Source organism: Kogia breviceps, chromosome 12 (genome assembly GCF_026419965.1).
Source record: "Kogia breviceps isolate mKogBre1 chromosome 12, mKogBre1 haplotype 1, whole genome shotgun sequence".
Taxonomy (NCBI): Eukaryota; Metazoa; Chordata; class Mammalia; order Artiodactyla; family Physeteridae; genus Kogia; species Kogia breviceps.
Window position 1 is genome coordinate 1,756,144 of NC_081321.1, and position 18,367 is coordinate 1,774,510.

General features: G+C 46.4%; 1 protein-coding gene across 6 annotated transcripts in view; it reads right to left on the reverse strand.

Moving 5' to 3' along the window:
* Positions 1-18,367, reverse strand: part of ERC1 (ELKS/RAB6-interacting/CAST family member 1) — a 368,179-nt gene that overhangs the window by 26,665 nt on the left and 323,147 nt on the right. For 4 of the 6 annotated variants that reach the window (XM_067008466.1, XM_067008465.1, XM_067008468.1 and 1 more), the window contains one exon: positions 6,992-7,079. Coding sequence is in view for 2 of the 6 variants with exons in the window: in XM_067008464.1 (XP_066864565.1) it covers positions 6,891-7,079 (189 nt within the window). In the remaining 4 variants the exon portion in view is untranslated. Of the gene's footprint in view, positions 1-6,890; positions 7,080-18,367 lie in introns of those variants that run through there. The other 2 variants (XM_067008464.1, XM_067008463.1) reach the window with 1 other exon arrangement.

The window sequence follows — 18,367 nt, forward strand, 5'->3', positions numbered from 1 at the left end:
AGGAGCCCTGGTTCCTTTTGGTGAAAAAAGGCATCTATAAACCAAGAGCTGGGAGCTAGGTGAGCTCCTTGTTACTGGTGTGTCACTGCTTCTAGGTGCTTCAGCAGATAAAACTAGGAAATACACACATGTATACATGTAGGTGAGCACACAGATGTACACACAGAGAAAGCTAAATCTATTATCTGTCAAAAACCCTGAGTCCATATGGACACCTCCAACAGCAACTGAACACCACCAGACTTGCCTTCACCCTTCTTTATTTGTTACTTCCTCCTCCTGGAGTAACAAGCCTGCTCCCATGAGCTTCAATATACTTACTCATTTGTTCAGTCTCCTTGTATGTAGCCAGTCTCCCAACCACCTGCACCATCATCTTGGTCCTTGCCTCCAAATGCCACCACGCCAGCTGAATCCGCAGCCCTGGCCCTGCCAAAAATGCTGGCCACGTGGGCCGAATCCTTGATCCCAGCCTGCCTAACACACCAGGATCTTTGGTCCCACCAAATATATAGGCCAGTGTCAGTGCCAGATTTATGCAAACACTAACAAGGTTTACTGCCCAGGAGCTGGCAAGAGGGCCTGGCAAAGAAAATAAGACACCTTCTGTAGAAGGTGTGTGGTGTGGGAAAAGTGGACCTGGAATTTCATTTATGAGCTGTGATTCTGGAAGATAACAGACAGTGGTCAAATATGGGGCTGTCCTAGAATCAACAGAGAAGATGTTTAAATCTAAATCTGAACCTAATGAAACCTTTTTCTTCATTCTAGCCACTTTGTACCACTACAGCATTCTACGCTGACATGACCTCAATCTACTTTTTCAAAGAAAGTTTCTCTAGGGCTCCAGAGCCATACTTAAAATGGTATGAGACTTACATTTATCTGAAAAATTTCAGCAACATCTGTTCTTCCAATAGCAAGTGACTAGAAGGCTCAGGTTCAGTAAACACTAATGAACAGAAAGATAGCCTGAGTAGTATGATGTCATTTATTTCAAATTTATATCACACTGAACAATACTGCATATTGTTCGTGTAAACAAATATGTATATTAAAAAGGTAAAAACGTGGACTGTAAAAATGCAAACCAGTTTAGGACACTGGTTGCCACTGCAGATGAAAAAAGAAAAATGCAACTGGGTACAAACAAGACTTTAACTATATTTAGCATTAACAGGTAAGAGCAGCCTGCACTGGGAGAGGACAAGAGTGTGAAGGGGGAGCCCTGTGGTATAGGCATGAGGGAACTACTGAAATCCAGGAAAAATCAGCACTCAAGAATTTGCACTAAATGTACAATTCACCACTGGAAAATTGAAAGCCTGTGGAGCGATGAAGGTAACTCAAACCCAGCTCAATTACTGACTTGACTCGGTTTCCAAATGCTAATGGTCTGACAGAAGAAGAGGAATTGCCTATTTCCAGACATAAATGTTATTAATCTCAGTTTCTACTCTTCTTTTACATATAATATTTACCACTTAATAAAAAATAAAGAGACACAAAAAAGCAAACGAACTTAAAGACATATTGATAGAAATTATCCAAACAGATAATAGGAATCTCCAAACGTAACATGAAAAAAATCCCCGAAAGAAACAATCAAAAGCCCCCAGACATCGAAGAGATGTGGAACGATATCAGATGGTCTAACAAATACATAATTGTAGATACAGAAAGGGAAGAGAGAAAGGGACGAAAGACATATCTGAAGAGATAAGGGCCAAGAATCTTCCAAAATTAATGAACGACAACAAGGCACACAGAGATCTCAAAAAGGATTTTAGCCCAGACAGGAAATATAACGTAAAATACAAACAGTCACATTATTTTCAAATGGTTGAAAACAAAAGTTAAAAAAAAAGATCTTGAAAGCAGTCAGAGAAAAAAGAAACATGAGAGGGTGGGGGGAGCACACATAAATACAGCAGACTTTTCAACAGAAACTATGGAAGCCAGAAGAAAATGGAACAGCATCTTTAAAATATTAAAGAAACAGGAAGTCAACCTAGAATTCTATACCCAGAGAAGAATATCTTTCAAAAACAAGGTATTAGCTTGCATGGGCTGCCATAAGAAAATACCACAGACTGGGTGGCTTAACAACAGAAATTTATTTCTCACAGTTCTGGAGGCTAGATGTCCAAGAGCAAGGTGTTGGCAGGGTTGGTTTTTTTTTTTAAGGCCTCTCCTTATCTTACAGATGGTTGCGTTCTTGCCATGTTCTCAACGGTTTTTTTTTTTTTTCTCTGTGAGCACACAGCCCTGGTGTCTCTGTATGTCCCAATCTCCTCTTTTTACAGGGACACCAAGCAGATTGGATTAAGGCCCACCTATCAGCCTCTTCTTAACTTAATTACCTTTAAAGGCTCTATCTCCAAATATAGTCACATTCTTGGAGTCAGGGATTCAATATATTAACTTTGCAGGGGACACAATTCAGCCCATAACACCCTGCCTTCTGTACCCCCCAAAACTCACGTTCTTCCCCCACACAAAACACATTCACCCCCATCCCAACAGCCCAAGAGTCTTAACCCACGGCAGCATCAACTCTGAATCCCAAATCTCACGTAAATATCATCTAAATCAAGTGTGGGTGAGACTTAAAAAACATGATTCATCCTGAGGCAAAATTTAAATGTGGACCTGCTGAAACCAGACAAGTTATCTGCTCTAAAATACAATGGTGGGACAGGCTTAGGCTAGACATTCCCATTCCAAAAGGGAGACCCTGGAAAGAAGAGAAAGGGATCATGGGTCCCAAACAAGTCCAAAACCTAGCAGGTCAAATTCCATTAGATTTTTAAAAATATATTTATTTATTTATTTGGCTGCGTCAGGTCTTCACTGCGGCAGGCGGGATCTTTTGCTGCAGCGCTTGTTGTGGCTCGCGGGCTTCTCTCTACTTGTGGCGTGCAGGTTTTCTCTTCTCTAGTTGTGGTGTGCGGGCTCCAGAGAGTGTGGGCTCTGCAGTTTGCGGCACGTGGGCTCTCTTGCTGAGGCGCACGAGCTCAGTAGTTGTGGTGCACGGGCTCAGTTGCCCTGCAGTATGTGGGATCTTAGCTCCCCAACCAGGGATCGAACCCACGTCCCCTGCATTGGAAGGCGTATTCTTTACCACTGGACCACCAGCCAGGGAAGTCCCTCATCAGATTTTAAGGCTTGAGAATAAGGCTCTTTGGCTGGATGCTGTCCTCCAGGCCCACTGGGGTGGCAGCTCCAGCCCTCTGGCCCTGGGTGGCAGCCTGGCCTATTGAAATCAAGGAGGAAGAGACAGCCTTGCCCCCTAGACCTGTGTCCTCTAGGCTGGTGAATATACGTTGTCAACAAGAAACTCACTGGAGATATAAAGACATCGACAGCTTAAAGACAAATATATGAAAAAAGGTTTATCGTGCACTCACAATTCTAAAGAAAGCTGGAATGGTTACATTAATGTTAGACAAAGCAGACTTCAGAGCATGGAGTATTACCAGCTTTGAAAAGAGATATTCCATCATGATAAAAGAGTCAAGTCATCAAGAAGATATAACAATCCTTAATGTGTACGCACTCAATAACAGAGCTTCAAGATACATAAAGCAAAAACCGGTAAGGTAAGAAAAATAAACAAACCCATAAATTTAGTTGGTAAGATAGCCAGCCTCTACGGGGGCAAAGGAAACAAAACAATTCTGGGAAATCTTCAGATGTAAAGTAATATTTCTGTAGGCCAGGCAGTTGCAGATAATAGGGTCATAACTCAGGATGGAGTCTGAGTGGTTCTCCTGACATCAACAGTCAGATTATCCAAAGCTACTGAATGGCACTGAGGAAACTGTCTTGGGTCACCAAATAAACAATCGGCAAGGTATATACTAAAAAGCATTCTTTACATATACAGTACTGTGCCAGGCACTTTAGAAATATAAGACATGGTTCTGGCAGTGAAGAAACTCATCTAGTTAGGGAATAAGAATCGTAACTGTGAAACACAAAGTAATAAACTATGCAGAACTCACTAGAATTCACTCACTCATCTGAGTTAGTAAGCAAGGACCAAGTACCTGACGTGGTGCGAATTTTAAGATGAAAATGATACAGTTCCTGTCCTCAGCTGACAGAAAGCCTAGACTAACGGGAAGACAGATATGAAAACTAGTAAGTACGAGCGTCACGGGTCCTGCAGAAGCCCGAAGCGGGGAGCGCCAGCGCTCTGGGGTTTCAGGAAAGAACTCATAAAAGAAACGATGTCGGAGCCGAGTTTAAAAGCTCGGATTCCTACTTAGGTATTCCCCAGGGAGACAAGGCAGGAAAGGGCAGGGCAGGCAGAGAGGGGCCATTACGGTCAAAAGGACACATACGCGAAAAGTGTGAGTCAATTAACAGTTTAAAAGACTGTCAGTCGTTGTATGCTTCAGGGATAGGGTGAGAAGAGATGTGCATTTAAGAATTAGGCCAAATGAAAGGAGGCCTTGTGTGCTTTGATGAGAAGTATGGAGTGTATCCTGCCTGCCTTTCTTCTTCACTTTCTCTCATTCCTTCAACAAACCTTTACCGAGCAGATACTGTGTGCTAGGCATTATTCTTCGTACAGAGAACAGTGTTGAAAAAGACAGACAGGGCTCTCGTCTGGCCACACGCATGGGGGTGTGTGACCAAGGGGAGCACGGTGGCAGTGAAATGCATGGGACACACGGAGTTGAGCTACACAGATGTCAGCTGCGGACGGCTCTATATCCCCAAAGAAAACACACATGCAAGATAAACCGACACGCATATTCAGCGGTGATCTCCATCTCACGTTTCTCGGGCTTCGAAAACTAAAGTCAGACCCGCTCACAACAGGCAAGTCACTTTGTACGGCCACAGGTCGCCTTCCTCAACAGCCTGCACCGCTCCCTTCAAATCTTACTTGGAGAGAGGCGGCAGAAAATGGGTTGGTTTCTCCACCAAATTCCAGCTGCTCCGAAGAAGCTGCCGGAAGGTGTGCTTAGCTCTTGTGCCCCGTTACGAATGACCCTAGTCCCCTGCTCCCCCGGTTTTCCAGGGATGCTGCTGAAGATACAGTTTCATACGCCTCACGCAACAACTTCAGTCACCGAAGCAGGTTCTCAGCCAGGGGGAAACGTGACAATATTAACATGATTCATGTATGTGAGTAAAACTGTTTGGATGGTAACATGTGGGATGGCATGCCTTCTATTGAATTCCTGGTTGTTTACTCAAAACTTTCTGAAACACTCTTAGCTTGAGATTTCCGACCTTGGCCTCGCCCTGAAGGTATTTTTTTCCCCTTAGAAAGACTGATTACTTCCATTCGGGCGTATTTGGAAAACAGGACTGAGCCAAAATACTTTTCCTCATTTCAAAGACAAGTTGTTTCACAAAGAAATGACTTAATGCCAGTTAAACTTTGATACATCACTGTTCGTGCTTTACGATGCCCTGTCTCTCTGCAAAATTTTGAAGTGGAGTTTCTAAAATTAACTGGCTGTATGCTCTGCTTCCAGCGGGCTTCCAGTGGCGTGTTAACTTCATGGTTATTAATATCAAAAGGAGCTACTAGAAATTCGATTTAATTCTGTCCTTTAAATTTCTCCCTCTTTTGAGAAGAAAGAAATTAAAATTTCCATGGCAACACGCTAAATTTGAGAGGTCGGCCTTACCTTTTCCATCACACAAATCAGGTGGGTGACTGACAGGCCGTTAAATGGGCCTGTTTTTAGGCAATGCCCACACCCGGGAGTCAGTCCCGCCCTGACCCCAGCATGCAATTCTCGAACAGCGGCTGTCACCGCTCCCTGCAACCTCACACCACAGGATGTGTCCTGTTCGACACAGCCTCCGCTCACGCATTATGGGTGAACAAACAGGAGGCATTCAGCCGGAAGACAGTGCGCAGCCTCGACACTCTGGTGCGGAGCTTTCGCAGACTGATGGCACGATCACGTCTACGAGGGGCTGGGACACCATCAACCCCGCTCTGTCGCCAGGAACAAAAGCAGCTTCGCATTAATGTCCTAAAGCTGCTCGATTTCCTTTTTTCTTTTTTTTTTTTTTTTTTTTTTTTGCGGTACACGGGCCTCTCACTGTTGTGGCCTCTCCCGTTGCGGAGCACAGGCTCCGGACGCACAGGCTCAGCGGCCACGGCTCACGGGCCCAGCCGCTCCACGGCATGTGGGATCTTCCCAGGCCCGGGCACGAACCCGTGTCTCCTGCATTGGCAGGCGGATTCTCAACCACTGCGCCACCAGGGAAGCCCTCGATTTCCTTTTTTCTATTTTTATTTCTCAGTGTCTATTCAATTTTTCTTGCTTTTACTTTCCACGTCTGCCCTCATCCCGTTTTCTCCTTGGTTCTTTTATTCATGGTTTTTGTCTCCTTTTAGCCTTATCATTTTCTCTATTGAACTAAAAAAATCACGACATGGAAAAAAGAGAACCAATGGATTTTACAGGCAAGAGTAAATGGGAAGTGGAGCAGAGGAGGGTAACCTAAACGAATTCATCTAATGGTCCTTTTATTGAAAAACTTAGTAGGTTGTGACCCACAGTTCCCTAGAGACAGCTGACTTGTCAAGGATCCTCATCCAAATATCCCCAACTCAGACTTCCTTTCCGGGGTCACAATCATGAGTGGCCATCAGTTCTGTGAAATAACAGACCCCCCTTAACCCTCTCCCTTCCGAACCAGCCCTTTCTGATTCTTTGGCAAGTTACACTGAGGGAAGAAAAAAGTGGGGCTTACTTCAAATGGCAGCTCCTCATATCTACTGAAGAGCCAACCACTGTTAAGAATCTTGACTCTGAACCCTGAATTCTCCAAGGCAGCTTCTACCGCATCAACCTAAAGAGCGGCTGAATTTTGTGAGGGTGTCGCCGGAGCTCAGGGGACAGGCTTACCTGTTCCTGGGTCATCTTCTGCAGCCCCTTCTCCCGTGCTGCCTGGTCATCGTCCAAGTTGTAGGAAGCTGGTGGAGTGAGTCCTTGAAGAATCAGGGGGTCTCGGTCATGGCAGAGGGCTGTCAGGTGTCCAATGTACAACTTTAGTTTGCTTCTGTTTTGGTCAAGTTCTAAGAGGGGCTGGATGATCTGAGGTGAAAAAAAATGAGGAAAGTCAAGGTCAACCTGAAACAAGAAGTTCCAGTCTCTTTATGCGTCCCAAGGCAAAGAAACGGAGCAAGACTAGAGCTCTTGTAATCACTACCGCAGTCTTTGGGACTGTGAAGAGAAGCAGGTCCATACACACCTGCACGTGTACAGTCACACCCACCCACTGTTCTGGGGGCTGCGTGGGGCCCGCTGGCGTGTACGTCCACGCGAGATGCAGTGCTGACTTTGGGCTGGAGATCAAGCACAGGGTGAGCTTGTTTTTGCAGAGGTGACATTCCTGATACAGAGAGAATCCAGTTACTTCACAGTTGCTCATCCCCTCTATTCACAAGGAGGTTACAAAAAACTGCTAGTGATTCACTTTGTTACAAAGCAGAAACTAACACACCACTGTAAAGCAATTATACTCCAATAAAGATGTTAAAAAAAAAAAAACCCCAAAACTGCTAGTGAAACGTGCTCATCTGAAAGCCTGATGCCACACGCTGCGTGCGTTCCTTCGGCTCCGGCAATGGAAGGAAGGTTCTGCCTCTGGAGAAAGTGCGTGTTTCTCTCGGCCACGAGATGTGGTGAGTGAACTCATGACTAGATCTGCCTCCTGGCTGGAGCTCCCTCGTTCGCTGGGCCGAGGCCATCGATCCTCCTTTTAAAGGGTGACAGATAAATCCTTACGCAACGCCGGGCCCCTGAGCCTGAGCCCGGGCCCAGTGTGACGGTGGCCCCTCCTCTTGAGTAGCAGTCCCGTGCTAACTCTGTTTTGCGTCCCCTTCGCCCTGGATGAACGACTATCGCCTCGGCCCCCTCTGAAAGCACATCAAAGGACAGACGACTCCATCGGGCGGCCCTCGGGCCCGATGGCACTCTGGCCAGGCACTCGGTGCTGGCGAGCCCGAGGGGCCGGGGCAGAGCTGGGCCGGCTCTCCAACGCTGAAACGCTGGCACGGCGTCTGCCTGACACACAGCAGCTGGGGAAGCCGCCAACCCGCCAGATGCTGGCCGGTCCCAAACGCTCCCAGGGCTCACAGGCAGGGTCTGCACCTGCTGGGCGTCACCGGGCTGGCACTTTTCACCAGCAGGACACCTCTGACCCACCTAACGAACAAGGAGCTCACTAATCTTCAAGTCAACAGAAACAAGGCCTGCTATTACTTTCAACAGTGACACTGATTTCTTCCTGCCCTCAGAGGACTCCCCTGCTGCTCTCCTTTATTTCCTTTTAAGAGTTTCTAAAATAAAGTTTTATGTTTTTGATTGTGAAATCAATGCATATTTTACTCTGAAAAGTATGGGAGAAAATATAAAAGAAACAATGAATAGCCTATAGGTATTCCATCAAGAATACCACTTGCAACATTTTGCTGATTTCTTCCAAGTCTTTTTATAAACTTACATAAATCAACTTTTAACAGTATCATACTTCACGTTTTGCTTAATACCCTGTTTATCCATTTAGTGTTATACTGTGAGTACTATTCACATTACGTATTCCTGGAAAACAGGATTTTTAATGGTTGCTTTATAAATATATCACATTTCCTCTGTTTCTAATACAATTTCCATAAAATAGTTAAGAGAGGGAACAGCCAGGGCTTAGTGTCTCAAACAATTTTTAACTTACTAGAGAGATCAGGGTTCAGGCCTATGTGGTATAATACAATATAGAAATTGGAGCCTGTCTAGACAAACCAGAGAAAGTGAATAAATTCAGCATTATTATTGTTTTTAAAACACACACACACACACACACACACACACACACAGAGACACACACACAATTCTCTAAGGATAAAGGTTACACATTCAGGGGCCGGGGTGGAAGGCTCTGGGTTCTGCAAGGGACCCCTAATCAGCAGGCTCGTAGTACGAGTCCTGTGTTACCCGTGGTATCAACACTGCCAACCACAGAAGGACAAGACTGTTTTGCAGAGGATTTGGAGAGTGGGGAAGTTGGATAGCTTTCCACAAACAACACTAATCTCTCAAAAAAGACTTGTATTTTATTCCTGGCCACAAATGCACATTCACAGTGTAGAAGATTTAGAGAGAGTTCCAAAGCAGAATCTTTAAAGGCAAGTTCAAGGCAACTCCTTTCAATGCATGTTCACCTTGCACATCAATACCCCAACTGTCTAGCCATGGCTCTCCTACCACACCCCTCATGCCTCCGAGCACGGCCGCCCTATTTCATCTCCCATGTTTTTAGCTTGGCCTCCTCTAGCTTCTTTCATGGACACGTTGATTTAAAAAAATCACTTTGGGGGTTTTCATTGGATTTGTGCAACTTACTCCCATTCTTTGTGTGTGTGTCTGTGTAGAGCTGCCATCGCATCTGGGCCGCAAGCTGAAAGAGCTGGTATCTCAGGTAATTACTGTTTGAGTTGGAAAACTGACAGAAAAAAGCACGGGCACTGAGGAAGAAGACGATGTGATAAATGGTGGTAGTGGAGAGGTCAAATTTTTCACAGTAAAATTGAATCTGGAAAGATACTAACTAGCTCACTGCTGTATGACTGGGAATGAAAAAGTGGACTTTTTAGGTCCCTGTTCTTAATCAGAGATGAATCTCAAACTGATTTAAATGCATTTCATGCCGAGGTGCTGACAGATTACAAAATATGTAGTGTTTTGCACTCTGAAATTTTTCAAAGTCCAATTGAAAAGTTAAAAAATGATGGAATTTGAAAAATTTTTCAAGGATAAAAATTCATTCCATGCAATGACCAAGATGCCCTTTCTTCTCATGTCAAAAGGAGTCACTTTTTTGAAACAAAACCAAAAAACTATAGAGCTTACTCGGTGAAAGTGTATGAAACTGCCAAACCAGCACAGTTCTCAAATCTATCCATCAAGAAAAAAAAAAAAGTCACTGTGGCCTCTCTGGGACACACTTAACCGTGTCAATCACGTGGGAGATGTCCTTATCTCTTCCTTCTCCCCATCTAACTTGGGCAGGCCGCTCAGAAAAGAAACTGCATTTCCCACAAGGCAGAACTGCCACTGCCTAATCTCAAGAGGGAAGAGGGGCGCCTGCCAAGCAGGAAGAGGATATGCCTTACAGGATCCAGAGGTTATGTCTTTTGTCCACATACAACCTCAGTACATTGGCAAGAAGTCCTACCGAAAGCTGTCAGTAACGCGGTCAGACCACATTAGTTCTCCAGCTATGCAGAATTAGAAGTACCTATCTCTTTTTTGGCATAGAGAAGTTAAAAAATGAACTTGTCAAGATAACCTCTGCTTTTAAATATAAGGCCAAAATGTCAATATCCCCCCAATCCTACATTTACCGAGCTGTTAAGGAAAATAATTTAAATTATAAAAGGGAATGAGAGCTTTCTGGCTGACGTACTGAAAGCTTTGTTTCTTCTTGCAAGGATTTATTTACGTATCAGACCCTCAAATCGGCTTCAGAGGCCAGCATTTGATGACACACGGTGATGGAAGACAGTGGCCTCCGGAAGGTGTTTATTTTAACCTCCCTTCCGCTTGAGCAGGTCAGACGGCTAGAGATCTTTTGGAAGACAGACCAGCTGCTCCTCAGTTGTTCCATACAGATTGCAACGGAAAATTCTACAGCATCCCGTTTCTGCAACCCATTTATCTAAGACATGGGAACACATGTTCTTGGACCAGGATGGGACGGACGTTCGGTGAAAGGCCCCTCCAGTCAATTCCATGGCCTGCCCCCTTCTCCCCACTCCACTGTTTCTGTACCAGATCTTTAATCTAAGTATAGGTGGGTTGGTTACGGCACATTCTGGGAGCTCATTCTGAGAGGCAAGGCATGCCTTGCACTGAATACCACTTGGGACTTAAGGCATTTGCCTGCGCAGTACTAATACGTGATTTTTGGAAGATGCCACTGTGTTTTCAAGCTAACATTTATTGATCGTTTACTGCGCTCCTGGCAAATTATTTTTATGTTTACTATGGTTCCTCCGTTGCTACAAGATCCTCTTATACTCTTCTTTCTACCCGCGGAAGGAAGGAAGTCCTCGGAGGCAGGTCCAGCTGCCCTGGGTCACTGCGTAGGCGCCAGCGGCAGTTCTGACTTCTCACTGGGCCATCGTTACACCGCCGCCCCCCAGAGCAGGTTCACCAAAGAAGTCCCGGCGCAACTAACGTGTTGACTTCCCGAAACGTTATTCTTTTCATGACATTCTTGTCCAGAGGCCCCAGCAGAGAGCTAAACTCTGAACAGTAAAAAAGGAAAGCAAGGGAATAAAATGCAATGGTCTATAGCCTCAGAGTCTTTTCTCTCCAGAACTGACTTTACCTTCTGGGTCACAGTGCACGTCAGGATCAGGAAGACGCAGGATGACAGTACTAGGTCTCTTCACAAAGTTTTGGACCTTTGTGTTACTTTCTCACTTAAATGCAGCTACTTTGTGCAAGAATGTGGTCCTTTGAACAAATACAGTAAACTGTCACGATATTTTTGCTGCATTAACTAGATATACTGCATATCAAATCACACATATTGACACTAAAAAAATTATGTAATTCACTTAACAAACATTCAGTGAATGCCTTTGTGCCACGCCATAGCCAGCTTTTGCTGGCAGGAATATTAAGAATGAGATGTGGTCCTGTTCTGCATTAAAAAAAAATCATGAAATAATGGAACTAATCTGTTGAGTGTATATAAGAACTAAAATGCGTATATTCAGGATTTATCTTTGTTTTAACTTTCGTTTTGAAGTTTACTTTAGGCAGACCCTTAAACTGCTAAATCAACCTCTTTACCTTGATTTGAGGCTTAGTTTGACTCAGTCTTCACATATAAGGTTATAAAATTCAACGGCTTGTTTATTAGTGGTCTCTGAGATCCCAACTTTAATTTAGCCTTCCCATTTGGAGCACAGACGGAAGGGTACTCAGTGGACCCCTAAATGTTTTTGGTGTTATGGTCCTCACTCATCTGTAGTCCTAGCAAGCTGAAAACAAATATGCCTTCGGGAATACCCCTCTATCTTATAATTCTCCTGCAAGAGAGACACTGGATAAACGTATGCCTCTCAGGTCACACCCTCATAATAACTGATCTAAAGCCAGGCTACAGAAGGGTTCATGAGATACACCTGCATGACCTTCATCAAAAAACAAACCTTGTTAACAATGGGAATCTGGAAAGTTTCAGCAGCTTTAGCCCGAGTTTGTGCTTAGTGAGAGGGCTACAGTCTTTGAAAAAAAAAAAAAAAATCTCTTTTAGGGGGAAGTCAATTTCTAAAGTTTCATGAAAAATTAAAAAGATAACCTAAAGCTAAAGGCAAGAAAGTTCAGAGCTCCAAATCCTGACCCCCACGCACTTCATAACCATTTTTCACGTGTGCCTATTTGACTCCTCAAACAAACTTTATAGAATGGGACTGTCTTACATTTATCTTCCAAAACAAAAAGTCACGACAAATACAAAACCCAGAATGACATTTCTTACGCTATAAATATTTACTAAGTACTCAGAATAGTAGTTCTGTACCAAGCAGGGTGCCTTCCTCAGCATCTCTTACAGATGATCTACTATTACCACTTGTTTAGTTAATGGAATAATTAACCAGGCAATCACTTAGGCTCAATTAACTTTCTCATTCCCCTCATCTACATCCTGGGGACAAAGGTCTTCTCGTTGACCAAACGTGGGTCAGGCTCCCCTGACCTCTCTTCTCAACTGGGCCCTGACTTTTGGGCGTTCATGTTCATCTCTATATTGTCCAGTGCCCCCAGGAATTCTAAGTTGGCTCGTATCTGATGGGGTCCCTCATCGCCCACTATCCCCCGGGCGATGTCTGATCACTCGGCCTGCCTTAGGCAAGAATCCAGTTAGGTTGGTTTGGCCAGAATCTCCCCCTATCCCTGATGTTTCCTCCTTAGGAAGTGTCCATCCACTGACCCCCACCTGCTCCTTGGCTGTAAATTCCCACTTGTCCTTGTTGTATTCAGAGTCGGGCACTGTCTCTCTCTCCCTCACTGCAAAACCCCACTGCAGTGGCCCCTAAACCCATCATGATGGTCCTGCATTAAGTCTGCCTCACTGCTCTTTAACGAGTGAGTAAGTACCACTAGGAGTTCACATCCAGGGCCACTAGCGAAACCGAGTCCCCCTAAAACTGACCTCCTCTGCCGACAGTTTGTGATTAACCTCTCTAGGGGAAACTTTACTCCGTTTCTCATCCTGGACCTGTTCCCCTAAGAGTGAGGAGCACCAAAGAAAAGCGGGGACTGAAACCATGTGCAAGCCCGCGTCCGTGTGCGAGCCCATGTCCGTGAGCGAGCCTGCGTCCGTGTGCGAGCCCGCGTCCTTGTGCGAGCCCGTGTCCTTGTGCGAGCCCGCGTCCGTGTGCGAGCCCGTGTCCATTACTTTCGAAGTAAAAGCCTTTGGCTTCAGGCTCTCAGCCTCTCCCGAGTCTCAGGAGAGGCTGACTCCAGAGGGAACGACCAGGAAATGTGAAGACGTAGAAGCAAAGAAGAGCTCTGGGTCAGGAACCTGGTAACAATTCAGACTGCACACCAGCCACACAGCAGAGCCACCAAACTCCCCGTTCCCTGGAAGATACAGATAAAGGCCTGACACACATTCCTAAGCTGTTTTTAGAGGAAGCAGACCCCCAAAGATGGAAACTACTGACCATCAGAGAATGTAGACCCCTGGCGGGTTGAAACCGGAAGGCTGGTGATGCTCGAAACTTCGCCTTGTGGCCAACCAATCTGAGAGCCGCGCGCGAGCTGATCACGCATCCTGCGACCCTCTCCCTCTCACACGCTGCCTTTAAACCCCCTTCCCGGAAAGCCACCGGGGAGTGTGGGTTTTCAGCACGAGCTGCCTGTTCTCCCTGCCTGGCCCTTCAATAAACGCTGCGCTCTCCTTCACCACCACCCGGTGTCAGGAGATTGGCTTTGTTGTGTGTGGGTGAGCAGATCCAAGTTTGGTGTGGTGACACTAGATGCCTGAGATCAATAAACATTAATCAGAAATTTTACCACATATAGAAATGCTGGGTTCTAAAAGTAAAAACTCCCTCCAAGGGTTTGAGATTTAAAGAGCTTTACGGCTTATTAAAGTTAAATGTGTCTTTGAAAACAGCAAAAGGTTTGAAACATGAAAAAAACAGTGGGAATCATTTAAAAAATAAAATGTGATCATCTTCTCTTAGTTTCACAACTCAGAAATCTGTTGTCAATTTTCCTTTAAGCGTGCATTACCACTCCAGCAAAACAAAACATCCCCTATTTCTTGACCCAGATATGGAGACAAATATTCTGTACTCAAAGCTGTAAGGAGATAGGAAACAGAGTTTAGAATAAAGTGAATCTTGAAATCTGAACTACAGAGCTGCTAACTGCATTTTGCCTATTTACTCCGTATTCAGTTAAAACCTATCCCACTGTATTCGGCACAAGGAATCCTACTTGAATAGAGAGCAGAGCGCGTGGGTCCAGCCAGGGAGGGCAGAAGCCTCCTGCTGAGCCCACCTCTTCACGGCCGTGAGAGCAGCTTAAGGCTGGAGGTATTGCAAGGACTTGCTTCAGTATCTGGAAACTCGTAGAATAGAGGAAGGTAAGGTCATTCACCAACAAGAAGGCAGACAAGTGAGTACAGAAGACGACGGTGCACATCAACGGGCAGTGAGTGGAGAAAATGCTGCACGAGGCGCCGAGGCCGTCACGCTCCGCCCAGCGGAGGGGACAGGAGGGGACGCGCAGTGTGGCACAGGGAGGTAGCTATCAGCGCGACTAGATTCAGAGATGCCAGCGGCGCGAGTCCCGCAGCTCTTCGCTCCTGCTCCTTCAATAGAGATGGGAAAGCACCTTCGATTTAGTTCTTGGCTTGAGGCTTGCCTTTCCACAATAAATCATTTACTGTATTTTCGTAAACGACGTAGTGGGTTAAATATTTGTGTGTGTATGTGCGTATATATTTTACAAGACTTCCCCACGGTACAGTAAAGTTCCGGGGCTATACACTAACGAACTACAAATTATGGGGGAAAAAGTCTGGGCATGGGAAAGAAAAAAGGCAAAAGAGGGAGAAGAGAGGTTCACAATTTTTGAACAGGCCAGGCAACTGAAGGCTGATGCTGAATTTCAAAGGAAAAACCAGGTAGGCAGTTGGCCACAGGCGAGAACGGTGCCCGTGCACACACCCGCAGGCTGCGGCTCTGAGCTCTGGCGCCTGACGCGCTCGGGCTGCGCTAGTGCTGCAGTCAAGCACTTCTCAGCATCATTACACCTTCACGAGACAGAGGGATGGATGTGAAAAGCAGTAACGCGCTTGTTGCCTGCTGTGTGGAGCACAGTAAGGAGCTTATCAGGACAGCTCACTCTCTTCCCTCTCTAGCCACTGGGAGCAGAAGGAAGGCCAACGCGAGCTGTGCCGGGTGCACAAGTGGAACCTCCCGACCTGGCTAGGATCTCGGTAAGTAACCCAGGATGCGAGCCTAGATTACAGGGAGCCCACCCGATTGCTCCACCTTGCGGGCCCCAGGAAGACAGAGGAGCAAAGAGCCAAGTACGCTTATCTGGTGACTGGGAGATTTGATAGCGTATCTGTACAAGGGCTCCCAAGCGGAGGCCCGTCTCTGGAGGAGACCCCCCCGTGACCGGCCGTTATCTCAAGGCTGGGTTAAAAGCAGGTGTGCGCGCACGCGCGTGCGCACAGAGACGCTGGAGGAGCAGACACGGGCAACTGGCCGCCAGTCTCATCATGACTGCAGCTCCAGCATCACACCCCACCGCACAGACTGCAGACACGCAGCGTCTCCAGCTGGAAGCTTGCGACGGCTGCAGCTCCAGAGAGCCACTGTGTGTCCGCAGGCTCTGGCTTCTCATCACACAGTGCTTCACAGGAACCTGGCTTCACAGGAACCTGGCCTTGGGGGTACAGGTGGGAGGAAGGGGTTCCCTATCACCTGGAAGGCAGGGGAAGACAGACATGTACCTGTAGCTGTGTGTACACATCAGAGACGGGCATCTGTGCTACTAGAGAAAGACAGGCTACACACAGGAGTTGAATCTCTTAATGCTGAACTCGGAAACAGCCATGACACAACCTGTGACAGGCTGAAACACCTGTGAGTCGGTGTGTATAAGGAGGCACATGTACACACCTGCAGTGGCGAGAGGGGGCCGGCAGGGTGGGAAGAAAGATCTGTGCAAAATGGCCCTCAGCCCGGAACTCAGCTTTAGGATAGCTTAGCACTCTGCTTAGCTGGGAGGATGGAAATGTTTCAGAACACCACAAAAGAGCCCTTCAAGAACAGAAAGCAGCGCCAGGGCAGGGGGCACCAAGGGCATCTCCTTCACTCACCCCGGGCTGACCTAGTGCTGGGTTCTGGGGGCTGGCCTGCTGTGCCCCACCTCCACCCGCTGCTCCGCTTGTGCCCCCCCGCCTCCATCTCTCCTCCTGACCCACCCACATGAAGAATCTTCATTCCCACTCCACACACACACCAGAACTGTCATGTATCTAAGAATCTAAGAGGGGTCTTGGCTGCTCTGACAGAGCTGTCCTTGCTGGATTTATGTCTGCCACAGCCAATCAGGAAATCACATTGCAAAAGCAAATTCTTTCTGAAAATTTTATACACCATGAACAAAACCCATGGATTAACGATTTCCAGACATCACCCCTTCCACCTTGGGAGTAATCCAGGCTTTGGGTGGAAGAAAAAGATTTGGGAAAAACAAAAATTAGGAAGACTTTTTCTCTACCCATTTGCTTTATTTGGGAATAAGACCTCCACACAATCACTGAATTAATCTCTCCTCCCCCTACTTCTGAAAGTTAAAATTCCTTAGTGTGACACAAACTCTGATAGACATCACCATTTCAACGTTTCTAGTTGCTGAGGTTTAAGCAAAGCTTTATTATTGGAGGATATAACAGTGACTATGACAAAAGAGGTTCAGCTCAGAAATACCAGAAGTCCTACAAATTGTGGCTGATATTATATAAGGTAACCAGCCAGGGTAATTCAAGATTAAATAATCTGGGGCACTCCAAGCCCTTCTCCGGAAGAAGGGCCCCTGCGCCCTGATTCCCCGGGTCCCCCGGATCCGACACAGGGCTCAGTAAGAGCTGACGGAAGATCAATTCTGAAGTGTAGGGTCAGCGCAGGGCGGTCCCACTGGGATGCGAGATACGGAATGGTGAGAATGAGCAAAGCCGCACACTCCGATTGAGCCAAGAGGCCCCGAGGGGAACCGTGGAGAACGGCAAGTAAAAAAATGGGGTGCGGGGCAGTCCAGGGGGAAAGTTCCAAGGCACCAGAAATGGGGGTACATCTAGACGGAAGCCTGTGAGGCTACCTGATGTAACAAAGAATAAGCAGCTTCTGGTATAGTTGCAAAGTGACCTGAGAGCAGGGGGGAAAAGGTTAAGTTTGTGCAGAATCTTCGTGTTGCTTTTATCTACCAGGTTCTAGCCCCACCTTTAGTACTCGTAAGAAACCTATCATGCACATGGACCCACATCCAAATTTGGTAGCAATTTTAGTGAGGGAGTACAAAGGATAGGGACCATGTTTCTGATAGAATCAGAGCGCCTAACACTTTACGGGGGTTTAGAAAACAGAAAACAACGGACAAGTGGAACAGAAACTCCCAACTCTAGAAAGCAAGAAAAGAAGAAAAGGGAGAGGAGAACGCAGAAACACCTTTCTTCACCATGTGAATCTGTCCATGTTATTAGCGCTTTCCCTGGTCTCCTTCCAGGGAGTATACTTTTGGTGTTGTGGACCTGAACAGCAACGAACAGGCGGAAGAGCTCTCTCTGTGCTTTAAGCAAACCGCCCAAATGTACGCATCACACGGTTTTGGGGGATTCTTCGTACTCAGCTGCCTTGTGGGCTCTACAGCAGCTATAACCTTCTTATATATGCGACGCTCCTGCTGACAAGAAATAGGAACGCGGGGAGCCGAGTCTCTGCCACCTTATTCATCTAAGCGGTAAAAGCTCATGACACTTGGTCTGATACATTTCTGTCATTTGTCTAGCAAGCCATCCACGTATCATCTCCCAGATGTGCCATTTCAAAGAAGAGTGCAGAGGCATCCCACAGTGGGCACGTGTGTTTCAGGCCATCCTGGGAGCCCCGTGCAGCACGTTCTGTGCACCGGGAGGTTTTCAGCTTTCCCAGACTCCGTTACCATGCCTGCCTCAGTGATCACACACTTCTGTGCGCGAGAACAAAGCAACAGGTTCACTTGTTAAGACACACGCGTATGTTTATGCACGTGCGCGTGCGCGCACACGCACGGAATGTGGCCGG